Source organism: Prionailurus bengalensis, chromosome A3, assembly GCF_016509475.1.
Source record: "Prionailurus bengalensis isolate Pbe53 chromosome A3, Fcat_Pben_1.1_paternal_pri, whole genome shotgun sequence".
In the NCBI taxonomy this organism is placed as follows: Eukaryota; Metazoa; Chordata; class Mammalia; order Carnivora; family Felidae; genus Prionailurus; species Prionailurus bengalensis.
The window spans coordinates 21,858,954-21,877,479 of record NC_057354.1 but is presented as its reverse complement, the minus strand read 5'-3'; the positions used below and the strand labels follow the sequence as shown (position 1 = coordinate 21,877,479).

The window sequence follows — 18,526 nt, the reverse complement described above, 5'->3', positions numbered from 1 at the left end:
TTGCCTGATTATTTCATATTAATTTAGTCTCCCTAAATAGATTTACATGTTTTTGAAAGCAGAAGCCATGTCTTAATTTTTGTTTTTCTCTTGTGTCTTCCACAGTACTGAGTAAGTGCTCAGTAAATATTGAATATTGGATTGGTTGGTTGATTTACTTGGTTGATTACCAAGATATGAAATGACTGACTTGTTCCTCTCTATCTCATAGAGTGTTAAAGAAAACACTGGAAGGTTATAGAAAATTATACTCCTTAGAGAATTATTTGCAAGAGCAGTAGACGGTGGCATAATTATTTTATGACCTTTGGACTTGAGGGGGAAAATCACTTGTATTTTTTTCTTGAAAATAATTTAACTTTTGTAATTCTCAAAGTAATGCATGTTAATTAAGAAACACGAAAAACATGGGGCGCCTGGGTGGCTCAGTCGGTTGAGCGTCTGACTTTGGCTCAGGTCGTGATCCCGTGGTCCGTGAGTTCTAGCCCCGCATCAGGCTCTGTTATGACAGCTCAGAGCCTGGAGCCTGCTTTGGATTCTGTGTTTCCGTCTCTCTCTGCCCCTTCCCTGCTCATGCTCTGTCTCTCTCTGTCTCTCAAAAATGAATAAACGTTAAAAAAAATATTTTTTTTTTAAATTAAAGAAACACGAAAAACAGGAAAGGGAATAATAAGATGCAAAGAGCATTTGACAAAACCCAACATCTTTCATGATAAAAATACCTAAACTAGGAATAGAAGGGAATTTCTCCAACCTTTGATATAGAGCAGCTACAAAAAATCCACAGCTAACATCACAGTGAATGCTAAAAGACTGGATGCTTTCCCCCTAAGATCAGCAACAAGACACCACTTCACCACTTACATTCAACATTGTACTGGAGGTTCTAGCCAGGGCAATTAGGCAAGGAAATGAAATAAAAGGCATCCAGATTGGAAAGGAGGAAGTAAAACTCTCTCTGTTTACAAAGGATGTCCTCTTGTCTGTAGACAATCCTAAAGAATCCACCAAAAAATTATCAGGACTAATAAGTGAGTTCAGCAAGGCTGCAGGATAATATAAAGATTAATTTACAAAAATGAGTTGTACACTCGCAATGAGCAATCCGAAGGTGAAACTGTGAAGATACTTCCATTTACAATAGCATCAAGAGTATGATACCTAGGAATAAATTTAACAAGAGAAGTGCGTGCAAAATTTATACCCTGAAAACTACAAAACATTGTTGAAAGGAATTAAGGAAGAGCTAAGAAATGAAAGATTGCAGTACTCCCCCAAAAGTTATATGGATTCAGCACAATCCCTATCAAAATGCCAGCTGACGTCATTGTAGAAATTGATAAGCTGATCCTTAAATTCATATGGAGTTGATTGCAAGGGACCGAGAATAGCCAAACGGTCTCGAGACAAGAACAATGTAGGATTCCCAATTTTAAAACTTACTACAAAGCAGTGGTAATCAAGACAGTGTGTTACTGACGTAAATTGACAGAATATAATTCGGAATCCAAAAATAAAACTGTGTCTGGGGTCAGCTGATTTGCAATAAGAATGCCAAAAACCTGGAACGGGGAAAGAATAGTCTTCAACAAATGGTGCTGGCACCATTGGATGTCCACATGCAAATGAAGTTGTATCATTGCTTCACACTCCATACAAAAATTAACAGAAAACGAGTCAAAGAACTAAATATCAGAACTTAAACTACTAAACCCTTAAAAGCAAACATAGGTATAAATCCTCATGCTATCGAATCAGCTCTGACACCAAAAGTGCAGGCAACAACAACCAAACAGGTAAATTGGACATCCTCAAAATTGAAAACCTGTGTCCTTCGGAGGATACCATCAAGAAAGTTGAAAAGGCAGCCCCTAGAATAGAAGAAAATATTTACAAATCATATATCTGTTAAGGGACTTGTATCTCCAGAACAAAGAGCTCTTGCAACTAAATAATAAAGATAATTAAGCTAATTTTAAAATGGCCAAAGGATCTGAATAGACATTTCTCTGAAGAAGGTACACAAATTCCGAGTAAGCACATGAAAAGATGCTGACAGCATTAGTTATCAGGGAAACGCAAATTAAAACCACAATGAGGTACCATCTCTCACCCAATGAGGATGGCTGGCACCAACAAGTCAGCTGACGAGTGTTGGTGAGGATGTGGAGAAGTCAGAACATTTACACACTGCTGGTGGGAATGTCAAATGGTGTAGCCAGTGTGGAGATAAGTCTGATGGTTCCTCAGAAGGTTAAACGTAGAGTTAACCATATGCCCCAGCAACTCTGCTGCTTGGTTTACATGCACTCAAGTGAAATGAAACATATGTCCACTCAAAAACTTGTACAGGACTATTTTAGCAGCGCTATTCATAATAGCCAAAAGGTATAAACACATCAAATGTTCATCAGTGGATGAACAGATAGACAAATTGTGGCATATCCATGCAATGGACTATTCAGCTACAGAAAAGAATGAAATACTGACACACGCTAGAGCACGGATGAATCTTGAAAACGTTGTGCTGAGGGAAAGAAGCCAGTTACAAAAGGCCACCTATTGTACGATACCATTTACTTGAAATGTCCAGAATAGGCAAAACCATAGAGACAGAATGTAGGTCAGTGGTTGCTAGGGTGGGATGGGGAGAGTAGGGGGGTGACAGCTAAAGAGTAGGGGATTTCTTGTCGGGATAATAAAAATGTTCTTTAATTGACTGTAGTGATAGTTGCACGTATCTGTGAATATACTAAAATTCAATGAATTGTGCATTTTAAATAGGTGAATTGTATGGTAGGTGAAGTACATTTTGATAAAGCTGTTAAAAAGAAAGAAAAAGGAATAATGTGATTCATAATCCCACCACCCTGAAATAACCTCTGTTAGCGTTTTGATCTATGTCTTTCTAGTCTTTTTTAATGCATATTTCTCACATAATTGAGGTAATGCCTCATATAGAATTTTGAATATTACCTTTTGTGCTTATCATTCTGACCATAAGAACCCGTTCATCCTATTATAGACTTTCCTAATTATTAACAAGTGTGTAATATTCTGTGTAGATCTACCATTATGCAATAATTTTCTCATTGGTGGACATTCAAGTTGTTTTGTTTTTTTCTTTCTTTCTTTTTTCCCCCTTTATAATGGGTACTGCAGTATATCCGCCCCCCACCCCCTTTTTTTCTGAGACTAGAACATCCCCATGCCTTATGTGAAACCTCTTTTGTTCCCAGAGAAAAGAAGATCTCCCGGAGCAGTGCCCTGAAAGTGCTGGACCATGCCATGATCGGACCCGAGGGTACAGACAATTGCCATAAGTTTGTTGATATTCTTGGCTTACGGACCATCTTTCCCCTCTTTATGAAATCTCCCAGGAAGATCAAGAAAGTGGGAACCACCGAGAAGGAGCACGAAGGTAGGGTGCCCTGGAGAAGTCAGCCTACTTCAGGTGCGTTAGGATGCACCTAAGGAATGGGGGAAATGAGAGCTACTGTGAAACACTGAGACGTGCAGTTGAGGAGCGGACTCGTAGGCAGAAGAGCGCTAGCTTTTTCTTTTCGTCCTATTTTCTCTGCATGGAAACACAACCCAGAGACCCCAGATCACCCATGGCCTCTGTTGCATGGGTTCTCTGCTTCCTTAAATCCTAGTGGTTCCATTTTCTTCTGGCCTATTAATAAGTCTGGGCGTGAGGGTTTTGTTTTCTTCACTATAATTTGTAGCGAGGTGTCTCTCTGATGGAAGACCCTTTTGAAAAGAGTAATGAGGTGGCAACACATGTCACCGCCAGAGTGGTGCTTTCATGTATTTCTGTATTAAAGTATGATTCAGCCAACATCAGGAATTGCCGAAATAAACTATTTACAGCCCAGGTTCCCCTTTTTATGTTTCTCCTCCCTGATGATGCACACTCCCAGCAAAATGCTGCCATGAATTGCGATGCTGTAACCAGAGTAGTTACTGCTCGGCCAATCTCTTCCTGCTATTGTCTAGTGGCTGCTGCATCCCTCCCCCAGTAAATAGCCGCAGTGCAATCTGGAAGGCCAGGAATTTATGAGCATTGACAGTTCTGCTGGAGACTAACAGACACTTACACTGGGGAATTTACATGGTTGGATGGTTGTTTTAAAGTGTGGGGAGGGGGCTGGGAGGGGGCAGAGGAGCTGGTGTGGGTGAGAGAGGAGCAAAACCGGAGCTGATTGGCCAATTTAGTTGTCTTGTCGGAAGTTAACACTTGTCCTGTGGTCTGGGGGATTTTTTTGTCAGCGATTGGTAGATTTGTGGTGACTGTCTACGGGATCTTTTGTACTCCTCACCCTCCCGGCTAGAAAGCTTGCGAGTCCCTGTCTGTCCCTTCTCAAATGGACTTTGCGCAGTCCCTTCCAACTCGGAGTGGCTAAAGGGAAGGTGACACGAGTCCCTTCAGTGGTCACTTCCAGCCGCAGCGGTGTCTTCTCTGATCACATCAGCTCTCCAGAGACAACAGAAAGTCTGGCGGGAGTGGATCTGGCAGGGCAGGGAACGGGACTAGAGATCTGAGAACCAGGAGGGAGTTTGGCTCACCTCCTGTCAGTTGTTGGCCAAACACCAGCTGTGAACACGTTAACCCCGCTGCCAGTCTGTTTTCTTTCCTCCATGGGAAGTCAGCAGAATGAGGCCCCGGGAGAGGGGGAGTGGGTTGTTCCGGAGATCTAAGAGACAAAGTTTTGCAGTCAGTCACCATTCGTTGAACACCTCCCACGTTTCTGGCACTGCTGTGTGAGGGCTCTCTTGTTTAGGCCTCACAACCCGCGTAGTAGATCTGGTTTTTTAGACGGGAACCGGCCCATGCTTCTACAGCTCACTGGCTGTGTGACTTCAGACCTTTTACTTAACTTCTCTGGACTGCATTTTCCCTTCTGGTCTATAAAATGAGGAAAGCAGACTGGTGAGCCGGAAGCTCTTCTGTCTGTGGCGTAAGATTCTGAGGCACAGGCTCTAGTTGTCAGGGCTTTGTCCTGTGATCCAGGAAGCTCCTCAGGAACTGTGCTGTGGCTGACCTGCTGGCCTCTGTGGAGACACCTGATGCTGCATCTTGAGCATGCTTGAAGAAGGGGTGGGAGAAGAGCCCTTAGCAGGCTCTTGCTCTGTGTGCATGGTACTGAGGAGAGGAAAAGCGACAGATTCAGTGAGCGGCTGTTTTCCTTCGGAAAAATGTGCCCAGTGGCGTGCCGGTGACAGTACATTTGTTTTAGAGTACCCGCATTAGAAATTTGATAACATTATATTAGCGAGGGCAATGGCTTGGTAAGACAGCTCCTGGAAGGCATGTTTGGACTGTAATGGCTGGTGAGGATGAACTCTGCTTTCTGAATACACCAGCACCCAGAGGGAAGAAGTGAGTCCCGGGGAGAACATGCAGGCCTGGGCCCCCTCCCGGCCCCTCCCGCCCCTGCCAGCTGCCGCTGCTCTTGGCACACTGGCCCTCGAGCCTTGATGCGAGTGTGAGAACGGAGGCGGAGCAGGACAGGGGCACATCATGCAAGGTTTCTTTGTCCTGTCCTGTCCTCCGGGCTGTTGTCCCTGTGCCGGCCCTCCCGATGCAAGTGGACCGGGTCTGTGTGGTCAGCTAGAGCGCAGCAGCCTCAGACCGCCAGGAGTATTTGCGACAGGCCCAGCTCATTCTTGCCCCCAGGCTTCTACTGTCCTCTTCCCTCCGCAACTGTTTTCTCTGGCCTGCCTGTCTGGATACCTTTTAGTCACCCTTCAGGTCCTTAGTTTTGATGTCAACTTTTCTCGGGGAAGCATGTGATGAGCCCCGAGACTGGAACCGAGCCTCCTACTGCATGGAGTCTTGGTCCTAGGACTTTGCCTTCATAGCCCTAAGATTATGGAACCATTGGCCTTGTCAGCTCTGGGTGCCAGGGCTCAGCCCGGTGCTCAGCGTGTGGTGGATGCACAGTAGATGTTTACTGCCCGCATGAATGAACAACCAGTTCTCTAAAGGATTGATCCCTAAGAACAAACATGGAGTTTGGGACTCTGCTTAGAACCTGGCAAGGTGGAAGTCAGCACAGTTAACTTCAGCAGGTTGATGGTCAGTCATACACCTGGTGAGTGGTCTTTCACCCACGTTGTTTGGAAGTAAAAACAAACGGGTTGCTAGCCACGGTTTTGCTTTGTTTCATTGGTTTTGAAATTATGGCAGAAGCCCCCCTGTAGTGCCATGCATGCCCTTAAGAGCCACGTCTGAAATCAAATAAAGGAAACCTCCTTTAAAATGGAGTGAGGAGGCCAGAAGGGGGAGCTCTCACACCCCCATCAGTCCTCCTCAGCTGAGACCCCAACAGGAAGAGACCTATCTTGCACTCCCCACAGGAAGAAGCCTGTTTGTTGTGACTACCCCAGCGGGAGGAAGAAAGATTTTCTCCTTGCCCAGCAACAGCCCAGTCAGTGAAAAGCCACTCCACTTCAAAGTCCCATTTTATTCTGGTGGACTTTTGGTTTATAACAGCCCCTCAGAACCCCCTCTACCCCCATAAAAGAGCGGTCCTCTCCTTTGTTCTCTGGACTCGCCTATGGTTTTGCCGTAGCTTGAATGACTTGAATTGCAATTCTCTATTCCCGGGTAAACCCATTTTTTCTGGTAAAAAACTGACAGTTTTATTCTTAACATTAACACGTGTTATGGATAGAACGTCCTTATATAAGTGAGGCCACCCTATGACAAGCTTCTTTTGGTAATCTGGCAACTCCTCTAATTAAGCACTACCGGCCGGGAATCCGCTGGAGGGCTGCCCTGCACTCTTCCCTTTATGGTCAAACCCCAGGGACTTGTCACATACGAGCGTTAACTGCTGTAACTCATCCTGGTCCAGTCTCCTCACTTGGCACCTCTCAGCACCTCCCCAGACTCTTAGAGCAGCAGCAGAGCCTGGCGTGGTACAGATGGAGCCACTGCCTGTCACCCACGTGACCTTCCTAAACTCTCTGAGCCTTCGTTGCCCTGTCTGTGAAATACTAGACCTACCACATGGGGTGGTTGTGAGGGTCAGGTGAGGTGACACACATAGACTTAGCGTAGACCCCAGGATAGCGTAGGCTTGTTATTAAGGAGTTTAAGTTCTCACCTCTACCAAACCTGTCTCCGGTTCTGCCTTGGTCCACGCACCCATCCTCCTAAGAAGTCAGTGGGAAGCCAGGCTGCTGACACCTGGCTGGGGCAGGTACGGAGAGTGAGGAGGAGTGGATTTTACTGGGCAAGGGGACTCGTGATGAGCCTGTCCGGCATCCGGATGTGCTCCATAGTGGGTGGCATAAAACCAGCTGTGTTCCCCAAGCCGACGGAAGAGGCTGAGAGAGGAGAATCTCTAGATTAAGGTGACTCTAGAGAGGAGGGAAGAAGCAAAACCACCCTTAAGCCCTAGAATTGCTGGTAATTTAGTTCCGCTTCTGTGAGTTGGGCTGGAGAAGGACAAGAATTATTGTAATTGAAATCCTTTCAGGTTTGCATAATAAAACCTTCAGAAATAGATCAGGGGAGGCACTTAGCTTGGGGGGTTGGGTTGGAAAGAAAAAATTTGCCCTTGGGTATAATAGCATGATTGGCTGCCCCCTTGGTTTTATAAGGATTAGTAAGGCATGCGTAGTCTCCTTGATATTAACTGCTTCGGAGTGGGAGGGAAGAAGAAAAGAGCTGGGATCCAGAAATGGCATTTGACCTTTGCTTCTTGTCTCTTTTAAAATTCTTATTAAAATAGGTCCAATTTCCCTTGTATTGCTTCATTAGGTAGGTGAGCTATTGAGTTTGTAGCAGTTCTAGTTAATTGCGCTGTTTTAACATGCTTCCCCTGGAGGCTGTTAGGAGCTCTAAGGGGGTGAGCTGCGAAGCAGTGTGTAGGTGTGTGGTGTGCGTGCCGGGCAGAGGCACACGTTCTACCTCGTCAAAAGTGACAGCGCTTGCTAACAGGTCAGTGCTTTAAAGAATACTTTTCTGTCATCTGCAAAGAATTGTAAGTGACGCTGGTGGACCCCACACATCAGGAAGTGTGTGGTGGCCTGGTGCTTCTCGGACTCCCAACTAGCGAGGAAAGGCGGACCAGGGCTCCTGCCACCTGCCGGCGCTGGAAGAGGGGAATGGCGAAACTTTTCCTCTGGTCGGAGGACAATGGAGTTTGGCCAGCGTCAGTGAAAAAGACACATTTTTAATGCCTCCATGGTAGGCCATGGCAATGACATGGCATCGTTCGAGGCCGCTTTGTATCGGGGCTCCTGCTGTGTTCAAAATTTAGCAAAGACAGGAGCAAAATCCTGAGGGAGGCTGCTCTTCCCTGGTGTTCATCTCATCCTTTTCCGTGGCTTGTCCCTGTCCCTCAGGTGTTCATTTTTGTGTGGATCGGTGGTGTCTTCCCCCAGTGTGTGTGTGTGTCTGTGTTTTGCTGTACATACTCTCCTTGATTTCAACTACTTTCTACGGCTTTAACCTACATCTTTTTGCCGTTGATCCCCAAATCTTCAATGTCTCTCCCAAGCTCTAGTCAGCCCAGCTAATTAACCAGCAGACAACTCCATCAGACAGGCCATCTCAGCTCATTCAAACCCATACTCAGTCCTTCCATTGCCCAAGGCTCTTCTCCTTTTCTTGTCCCAGTAATGGTCACGGCACCACCTTCCACCCTGCCACCCAAGGCAGAGATCCATGCGCCATACTTAACTCTCATAGTCCCCACATGTAATTGATCATAAGTCCTATAAACTCTGCCTTATTCAGTTCTAGTGCCGCTGATTCTGCCCTCATCACCTCTGCTAGCTATCACTGCAGCCTCAATAAGTCTCTCTGCCTTAGACTTTCAGCCCTCCTGTCCTCTCAAAGTCTGTCTTGCGTGCCACCACCCAAGTGAGAAAGACACCCTCAGTCCTCAACTGTAAATTTACAGTTTACAGAAGGGGGAAATAATCATGGGGAGCAAAGCAATTGCACATGTATTTACCAAAAAATCATCTCAGCAAGTACAAAAACATACCAAACAAGAATTACTTCATTATTAAAGGGAACAGGAGAACAGGAATGCTTAGCGAGAAAGGCACTTCTGGTGGAAGGGAGATGAGGGCATAGTCTAAAACAGAGGCACTGGATTTCAGCCTTCCAGTTTATTATTACCTATATCCAGCATCTGTAGGAGTGTCTACACATCTGACTGAACACGTTTGAGTCTTAACAGCTGCCCCACGAAGGTTGGTGTTATTTCTCATTCTGAAAATGAGGAAACTGTAAGACTCAAGGAAATCATGACTTCAAGTCTTATAATGGGTAAGTGTCTAAACTAAGACAGACCTCAGCTTCTGATCACAAATCTCACACTCATTTTGCGGAATCATGCCATCGGTATTTGCTCTTCTGGATCTAGGCTAGCTTGCTCTTCTCTGGGTTGCTTTGCTGGTGAAATGAGAAACTAGATCAGAAGCCCTTGGTTCTAATCTTGGTGCTTTGCCCCAGGACAGGTCATCGTGATGGTGGGGACTCTAACTTACCCTTTCGAATGGTGCAAGCAATTAGGAGCAAATGGCAAAATGACGCCGTGAGATCATGTCTAGTCATTTTTAGTGCCTGTCACGGGGCTCACTCATGGGAGGTGCTTAGTATATATTGGTTGAATGAATAAATGAATTTATTTAACACCAGTGTAACATTAGCCATCAACAGGATTGAGGCATATACCAATAGTTCAGAGCATTGCAGAACTCAAAGGATTCTTCCCATGTTAACCAATTTATGGTTCTCCCCCAAGGCCACTCAGCCTCTGTCACATAGTAGTGTTTAAAACATATTTGCAGGGCACCTTGGTGTCTCAGTAGGTTAAGCATACGACTCTTGATTTCGACTCAGGTCATGATCTCTTGGTTCATGAGTTCGACCCTCGTGTTGGACTCTGTGTTGACAGCATGGAGCCTGCTTGCGATCCTCTCTTCCCCTCTCTCTCTGCCCCCCCCCCCATTCTCATTCATATTCTCTCTCTCTCTCTCTCTCTCAAAATAAATAAATAAACTTAAAAAAATAAAAACATATTTGCTTATTCATCTGTGAGAATAGGGTTAATGCCGACCTCCTTGGGTTAGTGTGAGAACTACCACTGTGAGATGGGCTGGCTTATGCAGGTCTGCCATAGTGCGGGTACTTGAGAAACGTTAGCTTATTCTAGATTATTATTTTAATAAGGGCCCCGGACATCATACTGTACTAATACTTGTTACACTCGAGGTTGTAGAAGCCTAGAGGAAGACGCGTTCTAGGGATTCTGGGAACGCTTAAGAGAAGAGATGGTAATCACTGAATTCTACTCCCAAAACCAATATTGCACTATATGTTAGCTAAAGTTTAAATTTTAAAAAAAGAGAGAGAAGCGATGGCACTTGAGTGTTCCTTGAAAGATACATAGTATTTCTTTCTTACACCAGTAAGGGGAGTGGCAGAGGGGACAGTGGGCACTGAGGCATATATAGCTAGTTATTGTGATGTGAGTGATTAAGAATATGGGCTTTGGATTAAGACCGGACTTATGTTGGTATCTCAGTCTTGTCATTTACTAGCTGTGTGACTTCAGGAAAGCTGCTTAACCTCTCTGAGCCTGTATTTCCTCAATTGTGAAATTGGGATGATACTGGAATCTATCTCATAAGGGTGCTGTGAGAGGATTATGAAATTATATGAAATATGAAATATATAAAATATTATATGAAATAATACAGATCAAGTGCTCAGCAGTGTCTGCTTCCTTAATATTAGTGGCTGGGGTGAAGATGGGTTTCCTGCTTGTGTCCCTTTTCTTAAAGTATCTTCCTAAAGAAATGTTGTCCCTCCCCGAATCTGCCATTCGTAGAGGTAGACTGTAAGCATGTCAATCCTATGTGGAATGTAAGACAAAAACCTGCCCCAGAGAGGACATACCAGGAGCCCCATGTCCCCACGTCTCCATATCGTCTGTAAACAGAGAAGTCACAGATCCCCCCCGCCTTTTTGTGTTCCCCAAGCTTGAAAATTACAAAGGGTTGCTTATAGTGGTCAGAACAATGAGCAAGTGAAGAGCAAACGGTATTTAATTTTAAGAATAGCATTAAGTCATGTACTAACAGGCACTTTATGTTAAACAAGGATGGAAATGTCTTGCTGTTGTTTTTGTTGCTATTTGAAAACCTCATAATTGAACAGTTTCTGGATCAATTCCTTTTCTCTCCCTCCAGCTGCTTGTCTCATTCCTGACCTCAGATGACAAAATGTGGGGATGCTGAAATAAGCAATGTGTTTGGGTTCTTCTCATCAGGCTCGAGGGGATGATTTTGTGTGTCGCACATCTGGTTTGCTAACTGGTTCCAGTCATATTAAGGATTTACCCACAGGCCTTTCCCAACTAGAGCACAACATATTTGTTTGCCGGCGAGGAAGACCGTGAAACAAGATTTATTTGCCATCCAGAAACTGCTCTTTTGTGGGGAGGAAGAGGGAATATAGGCTCATGGCCAGCTCACATTTACTGGGCATCTACTGATAGACTCAGGGCTTTACACGTGTACATACTTTATGAATTAGGCATTTTAATCTTCTTTTTAGAGATGAGTGTTAGAGTTTAATTATCAAATGCCTTTAGTAAGTAAATGACAAAAGCAGAATTTGAGCCCAAGTCTTCTTCCAAAGCTCCTTCCCAGCCCACCCCAAGGTGGCTCCAGTGGTCTTCTGCTTGACATCCAGAGGCAGCACAGAGCAGGGGAGGGAGGATTGTCTTTGGAGGCAAAAAGACCTGGCTTCAAATCCCAGCTCCACCCCCAAACTAGCAGGTAGCCCTGAGCAAGTTATCCTCTTTGGATTTCGAGTTCCTCTTCAATCAACAAGCCTGATAAAACCTTTCTCAGAGAATGGTGTGAAGAATGATGACCATGAGCATCCTACCTAGCCTGGCATGTGACAGTTTCATAAATGATCATATAGCTATTGTATAGTCTCCTTTCAAAAACAGTCATCTCTGCCTCTTGCAGTTTTCATGTTTACATGTAGGATGCCAATTAGTTAGCTTCTGTGGGTGAAGCCCAGTTGTGGATAGGGACTACATGTGTGGACAGGCTGGGTCATAAAAAGAGCTACCAAAGAGGTAGGACAGCCACTGTGTATCACAATGGCCTATTAACCTGGACCCTCAGTTAGAATCCTGATTATGCTAGCCCTGGTAAAATACACCACCTCTCGAATGAGGTACCGGACCCTTCTATTTCAGTTTGGCTCACATGTAGAGGGTCTGTTTCTATGGATAAGAGCCCTAAAGGTAGGTCAGTGAGGCTTCGTTCATTCTTTTGTTAACAAACCACTAGCCCTTGCTTTGTGCCAGCCTTGGTGCTGTGGAGGGAAAGTGAACAAGCTCCCAGCTCAGCCAGGGGGGAGACCTAGAAACCTGTATTTATATGACAGGGTAAAAGGTGAGGCAAGCGTGAGGCACCATGGGAGCAGGGAGCAGGGGCTTCCCATCTGTCCTGGGTGGTGAGGGAGCGAGTGGAGATTAGAAACCCCTCCGCCTCAGATACGTGGCTCTTGAGCCAACCTTGGGTAGGAGCTAGCCAGGTGAAGGAATGTCAGGTGAGAAAAGTAGCGTGTATAAAATAAAAGTTGGAAGGGACAGATTGCAGAGAGCCTTAAACCTAGCTGCCCAGAAGAATCATCTGGAACCTTGTTTAAGATGTAATCTCCTGGGGGCACCTTCTCAGACTTTTCGGGTTCCACCGGTTTGCATAATGTCGGCAGAGCTGTATTTTTATCAGCCTTCCCAGGAGTACCCTCCAAGAGCAGTCTGGCACCAGCCCTCGGTGAGAAGCACCTAGAACCGGAGATTAGGTGGTTAAGCAGAAGCCAGACCGTGAAGCATCCTTCAGAGCTGTTGTGAGGCCTGACTTAGCTAATCTCTGTACAAGGCTCAGGACAGTAGCTGGCACACGGTAATGAGCATTCATTGATGTTGGTAGGTATTGTTGTTCTCATTTTATTCTGTTATACTAAGAAACAGACTCTCCCAAAGTTTTACAGTTCATAGATACGGTAGTAATTTGAGTTATTTTGACTATCTCAGCTAATTTGGCACAAATTCAGTTTTGCTATTGAGGGCCTGAGTGGAGAGGATGAAGGAGAAGCATTTAATCACTCCTGGTTTTCTTTTGTGGTTTGCATTTTGCCAGGTAGAAACTTGGTTTTTTAGTTGGCAGTATTAGCTGAATTCTTATTTTGGATATAGAATTTTCCACCAGTACATTTATTATTTTGTCAATATAACTCTGTTAGTTTTCATTTATAATCTTGATTAAATTTTATAGAAATAGTTGAGTATGCAATGCATCTCCTTTATAGAAGTAAGACAAATACCAGGAATGTAGAAGCAACAGTGGGGACAGAACCAAACCTTTTTTTTTTTTTTTTTAATTTTTTTTTTTTCAACGTTTATTTATTTTTGGGACAGAGAGAGACAGAGCATGAACGGGGGAGGGGCAGAGAGAGAGGGAGACACAGAATCGGAAACAGGCTCCAGGCTCTGAGCCATCAGCCCAGAGCCTGACGCGGGGCTCGAACTCACGGACCGCGAGATCGTGACCTGGCTGAAGTCGGACGCTTAACCAACTGCGCCACCCAGGCGCCCCAGAGCCAAACCTTTTTAGGCTATTTCTCCGGCATTTTTAGGTGGTCCCAAAATGAGGAAGTAACTTAGGGTGCAGGCAGCAACTGTGGGCCCTGGTTTATTAAAATTCAACATATCATCTTTATTGGATGTGCTTCTTAATGTTATCATTTGGGGGCAAGTCTTGTTTTGAGTACTCTGGAAGGTTTTTACATTCATTATCTCATTTTACCTTGTGCCCACAGTAACCCTATGAAACGTGTGTTATTAGCCACATTTCATAGGTGGGAACACTGAGGCTTACAGAAGTTGTCTTGAAGAATCTCAGAGCTAGTACATGGCCTTTACTAGGATTTTTCTGTGGCTTCTGAAAATTGAATCGTGAGTAAGCAGTGCTCTGCTCCTTCTTTCAAACATGAATCAGGGCTGCTCACCTGTAGTAGCAGGCCTCACTTAAACTGCTTGCTGTCTTTTCCTGTTCCGTTTCTGTAAGTCCTCAGTAGTCCTGCCCCCAGTACTGCATAAATAACCTCCGTCTCTTGGTCCCCAACGTTTTGCCCTGCCACACTTTACTCCCCTCTTCCTGGCTTCTAACTTTGTTATCTCCATAACGATAGCCTCCTCTCTCCTCATGGCCTCTCAGACCTGAAGCTCAGCACAGCTTAAGCCTTCAGTTTCTGTTCCTCAGCATTCCCGACTGCTTACCTTGAAGTTGCCTGCCTTTAGACACTTGACTCAGCTCCAGTCTATTTGCTCCTCCTGTTGGGCCCCTTTTGAGAATGAGACCTAAATCTGTAGTTTTTGACCCCCTCTGATCAGTATCACTCAAAGAGCTTTAACAAAATACACATGCCTGGGCCCCACTTGCAAAATTTTTGAGGACTGGGACTTGGAGCATCTGTATTTTTTAAAAAGCCCCAGAGCCTGTTGCTCAGCTAGTGCCGAGAACCCCTGGCCGGGATGTTCGGAGTACAAGCGTAGATAAGCATCCTCTTCGCTTTCTTTCTGTGCCAAGAGAAGATTCTTGACATGGTAGGTCTCAGGGGGAGGCTTGTTAAAAATGGCTTTGTTGTTGTTTTCGAGTATGAATAAAATAACCTGACGTAGAAAATTCATGCATTGTGGAAAGGGTGGAGGGAAAGTAAAAATCACCCCAGGTCTCACCACCCAGAGTTAATTACTGGAAACATCATGGACACCATCCATTCAAACATCCGTGTTAGGGGAAGGGCGGTGTGTATGTGTATATAAGTTTGCATAAATGGAATCATGGTGTATATGCTATTTTGTAACCTGTTTTTACTCAGTCTTGGCATATTTGGGCATATTTGTCAGGGTGAGTCTTTTAATATAGTTAGGAAGCTAGACTGTATTTGTAGAAGGCAGGCTAGATTTCAGGTTACGTGATCAGGTTGTAGAGGTGATCGTTTGGAAAGGTAAGCTGTGCTTTGTGGTGAGTGTGGCTCTTCCAAGGATCGTGAACTGCTGGGACTTCAGGTTGGTGAGGAAATGAGGTGCAGACTGAAGGCTAACGGCATCTGAGTTCACTTGGCTACAGTGTAAGGGGCGGTCAAGAGGCCTTTCAAACGGTATTTTGTTTTTAATGTGTGACTATTTGAATGTGTTAGACATGTTGGCACCCAGCAGTAGGTATAATGTGGAAGGGGATAAACTGAAAATAAACTTGTATACATTTCACTGCTCCTGAAGAATACAATTATGTGTGTGAGATGTTTGTTAGTGTCCACCTTCCGGACTCCTGTGTTATTGGTTGTGATTTTGATATGCAGCAGCTTGCAGGTTGCTGGGGAAATGCTCTGTGTATTTAATCATGTTGCATTCTTACTTGGTTTTTGTTGTTGTTGTTTGTTTTGTTTTGTTTTTTTATGGTAAGAAAATGTCTTTGGCTTTTATATAGTCAGATTGATTTTGCTTGTGGGTGTCCAGATGCTGATGAGCTGTAATTAGCATAAGAAGGAGGTTGGAAAGATGTCGAACATTCTTTTCTGGTAGCCAAACAAAGGATCCCCAAACAGAAATTATTCTCAGGTATGAAGTCCTGGAGTAGCAGCTCTTTTCTCTTTTAGGTGTGGGTCCTATTAAAAGATAGGGGTGTTGGCGGGGAAGATCACTGCTGGGGATGGGGCTGGTGAGTCTTGCCGTGAAGCATCATGGGGGCGATTTTCTACAGCCGAGTGCCTCTGTGAGCATAGTAACTTTAAATGCCTTAAGTAGCCTATTAGAAAGGGGCCCTGGGCTGGGTTCGGGAGATTGGGATTTGTGTTTCTTCTGTAACGCAGGCTCAGGCCCTGTGACTTGGGTTAAGTCATTTGCCCCCCTCTGCACCTCAGTTTCCCCAGCTTTAAGAAGGAAGCAATAACATTTCAGTGTGTGAGAACTGGATAAGATAACGTATGGGGGAAGTGCTTTGTATACCATAAAATTAAGCCGTGAATAGTGTGTGATGGTGGGTATTACATGGTCTTTCCCTGGTCTCCTACATGCCTTACATTTTTTCCTTTTAACACTTTTCTCCCTTGTCCCTGGTTCCAAAATAGAAGAAAAGGATTGTTAATTTGTTCCCTATTTGCTGCAGGGTTACCATAAAATAAATTAAGCGTATCGTTTTGATAATCGCTAAAAAATATGCCTACAACTTTCTTAAATGTATTGATTACTAATAAATCATGTCTCTGTTAAGTACGCCTTCTGGCTGGCAAACTTGTGGAATAACAATGTCTGCTAGCCTTTGTAACAGGCTGATTCTCCTGAGACGTGTCAGCTAGTGTGAGGTTACCGCTGCCGAAGATGGCCGCAGCGGGGTCATACTTAACGGAGTATCTGCTGTGTTCCCGTGTGTGTGTGATGTCAGTACTCCTCCCATCAGCCCCGTGTTGGGTACCATTAGCCTGTTCTATTACTGAGGAAACAGCCCCAAAGAAGTTAAGTACTTTTTCAAATCAGGCACATGGTTTAAAATCAGAGTCTGCTGGAACCCAGAGCCCACGTTCTTGATTCTGCACCTCAGCTGCCCACAGAGACATCTGAAAACCAGAAAGCTAAATGACTTCTAATCACCAAAGCAACAATCCAGTAACTTTAGTTATTTCTAAAAATAAAATAGGAAAAGTTATAAGACGGGCAGGGCAGGGCAGAAAGGTCTGTTACCAAGTTTTTTTGTATTTGGTACATGGGATGTGAATTTCTTCTCTCTCTCTCTCTCTCTTTTTTTTTTTTTTTTTGTTTTATTTTGTTTTGTTTCAGGGGCAGGTGTATTTGGTAATGTGGGATGTGAGGTTTTTTTATGACTTTAACCTAAATTTTTGAAATAATGAACCTCGTTATAATACAGTTTTTTCTCTATATTAAGTTACATGTCTTAAGTTCATTTATTTTAAAAAGAGTGCATACTGAGTGCAAGTGGGGGAGGGACAGAGGGAGAGAAGCCGAAGCAGGCTCAGTGCTGTCAGCACAGAGCCCAATACAGAGCTGTATCTCATGACTGTGAAATCATGACCTGAAGCTGAAATCAGGAGTCCGAGGCTTAACTGACTGAGCCCCCCCGGGGCACCCCTCGATGTGTTTTTTTAAACTGTAAACTTGGCATGGTTCTTAATAGCAGAATAGTAGGCAAAGCACAGCCTTATAGAAAGAACATGCAGACTTGAGTTCAAGTCCCAGCTTACACTTGTTGTGTAACTAAATTTGGTGTTTGAGATGCAGTTTCCAGTGTGGTAGAGCGGGGGTTCCCCAGGGCGACAAGCAATTCTTGGAGACCCCCAAGAATTCAGCTCAATTTCGACACTCTCTACCCACAGATAGCTTCAGATTCCACAGGTTGGGGGCTCAGTCCTACAAGACTACCCCCCCCTTCAGATGCCATTTGCAAGCCTACGTTATTACCTGTACTTGTGACCAAGTGGCTATAAAATCACAGGTTCCCAAGACCCCCTCCTGAGGTTCGGTGAATTTGTTAAAACAGTTCACAAAACTCAGAGGAACATTGTACTTACTAGGTTACCAGTTAATTATCAAAGGATGAGTCAGGAACTGCCAGATGGAAAAGCCGCAGGAGGCGGGGAAGGGGTAGGGGAAGGGTCGCGGTGCCCTCTCCAGCCGCCACTCTCCCAGCGCCTCCGTGAGTTCACCAGCCCGGAAGTTCTCCAAACCCTGTCCTTTCGGGCGTTTAGGGAGGCTTCATGGTACAGGCGTGCTGGGTTCAATCATTGGCCCTTAGAGACTGATTCAACCAGTGGCCCCTCTTCCCTCCCAGGAGATCTGGGGGTGGGACTGAAAATTACAACCGGCTAATCACGTGTTGGTTTTCGTGGCAACCAGCCTTCATCCTTTGGCACACTGGAAGTTACCTAATTAACAAAAGATACCTTTATGGCTGTCGCTTCACTTGGAAAATTCCAAGAGTTCAGGAGTTCTGTGACAGAAAGGGGGGCAAAGACCAAATATATGTATCTTATTATAAATCACAGTATCACACATTACCTTAGCATATTAATTACCTTCATTGATCCCACATTCCTCATCTTTAACAGTGCTCCTCAGGATTTATACTGCAGACGAATCACCTGGGGATCTTTTAAAATGCGGATTCTGCTTTCAGTTGGTCTGGGGTGAGGGCTGAAATCGTGTATTTCTTACCAGCTCCCAGGGGATGCTGCTACTGGTGGTCCTCTGACCACACTTTTGAGTAGCAGGGATCCATAAAATGGGGTATTATCTGCCTCTCTGATTGTGGCATGTAGTAAGTAGGTGCTTAACAAATGTTAGCCATCTTTGTGGGGCTTAATTGGGTGGGGGCCGGCGGGACAGGCTGTAAAAGAGAAAGTTTACTGAATATACTTCGAGGGAACAGTGGGCAGGACAGTAAAGGAGAGACT

General features: G+C 44.7%; 1 protein-coding gene across 1 annotated transcript in view; it reads left to right on the top strand.

Annotated features, from left to right (window-relative positions):
- CTNNBL1 (catenin beta like 1) overlaps positions 1-18,526 on the top strand; it is a 162,817-nt gene that overhangs the window by 97,410 nt on the left and 46,881 nt on the right. Inside the window, exon 11 of the mRNA XM_043602403.1 lies at positions 3,240-3,421. Coding sequence (XP_043458338.1) covers positions 3,240-3,421 — 182 coding nt within the window. The remainder of the gene's footprint in view (positions 1-3,239; positions 3,422-18,526) is intronic.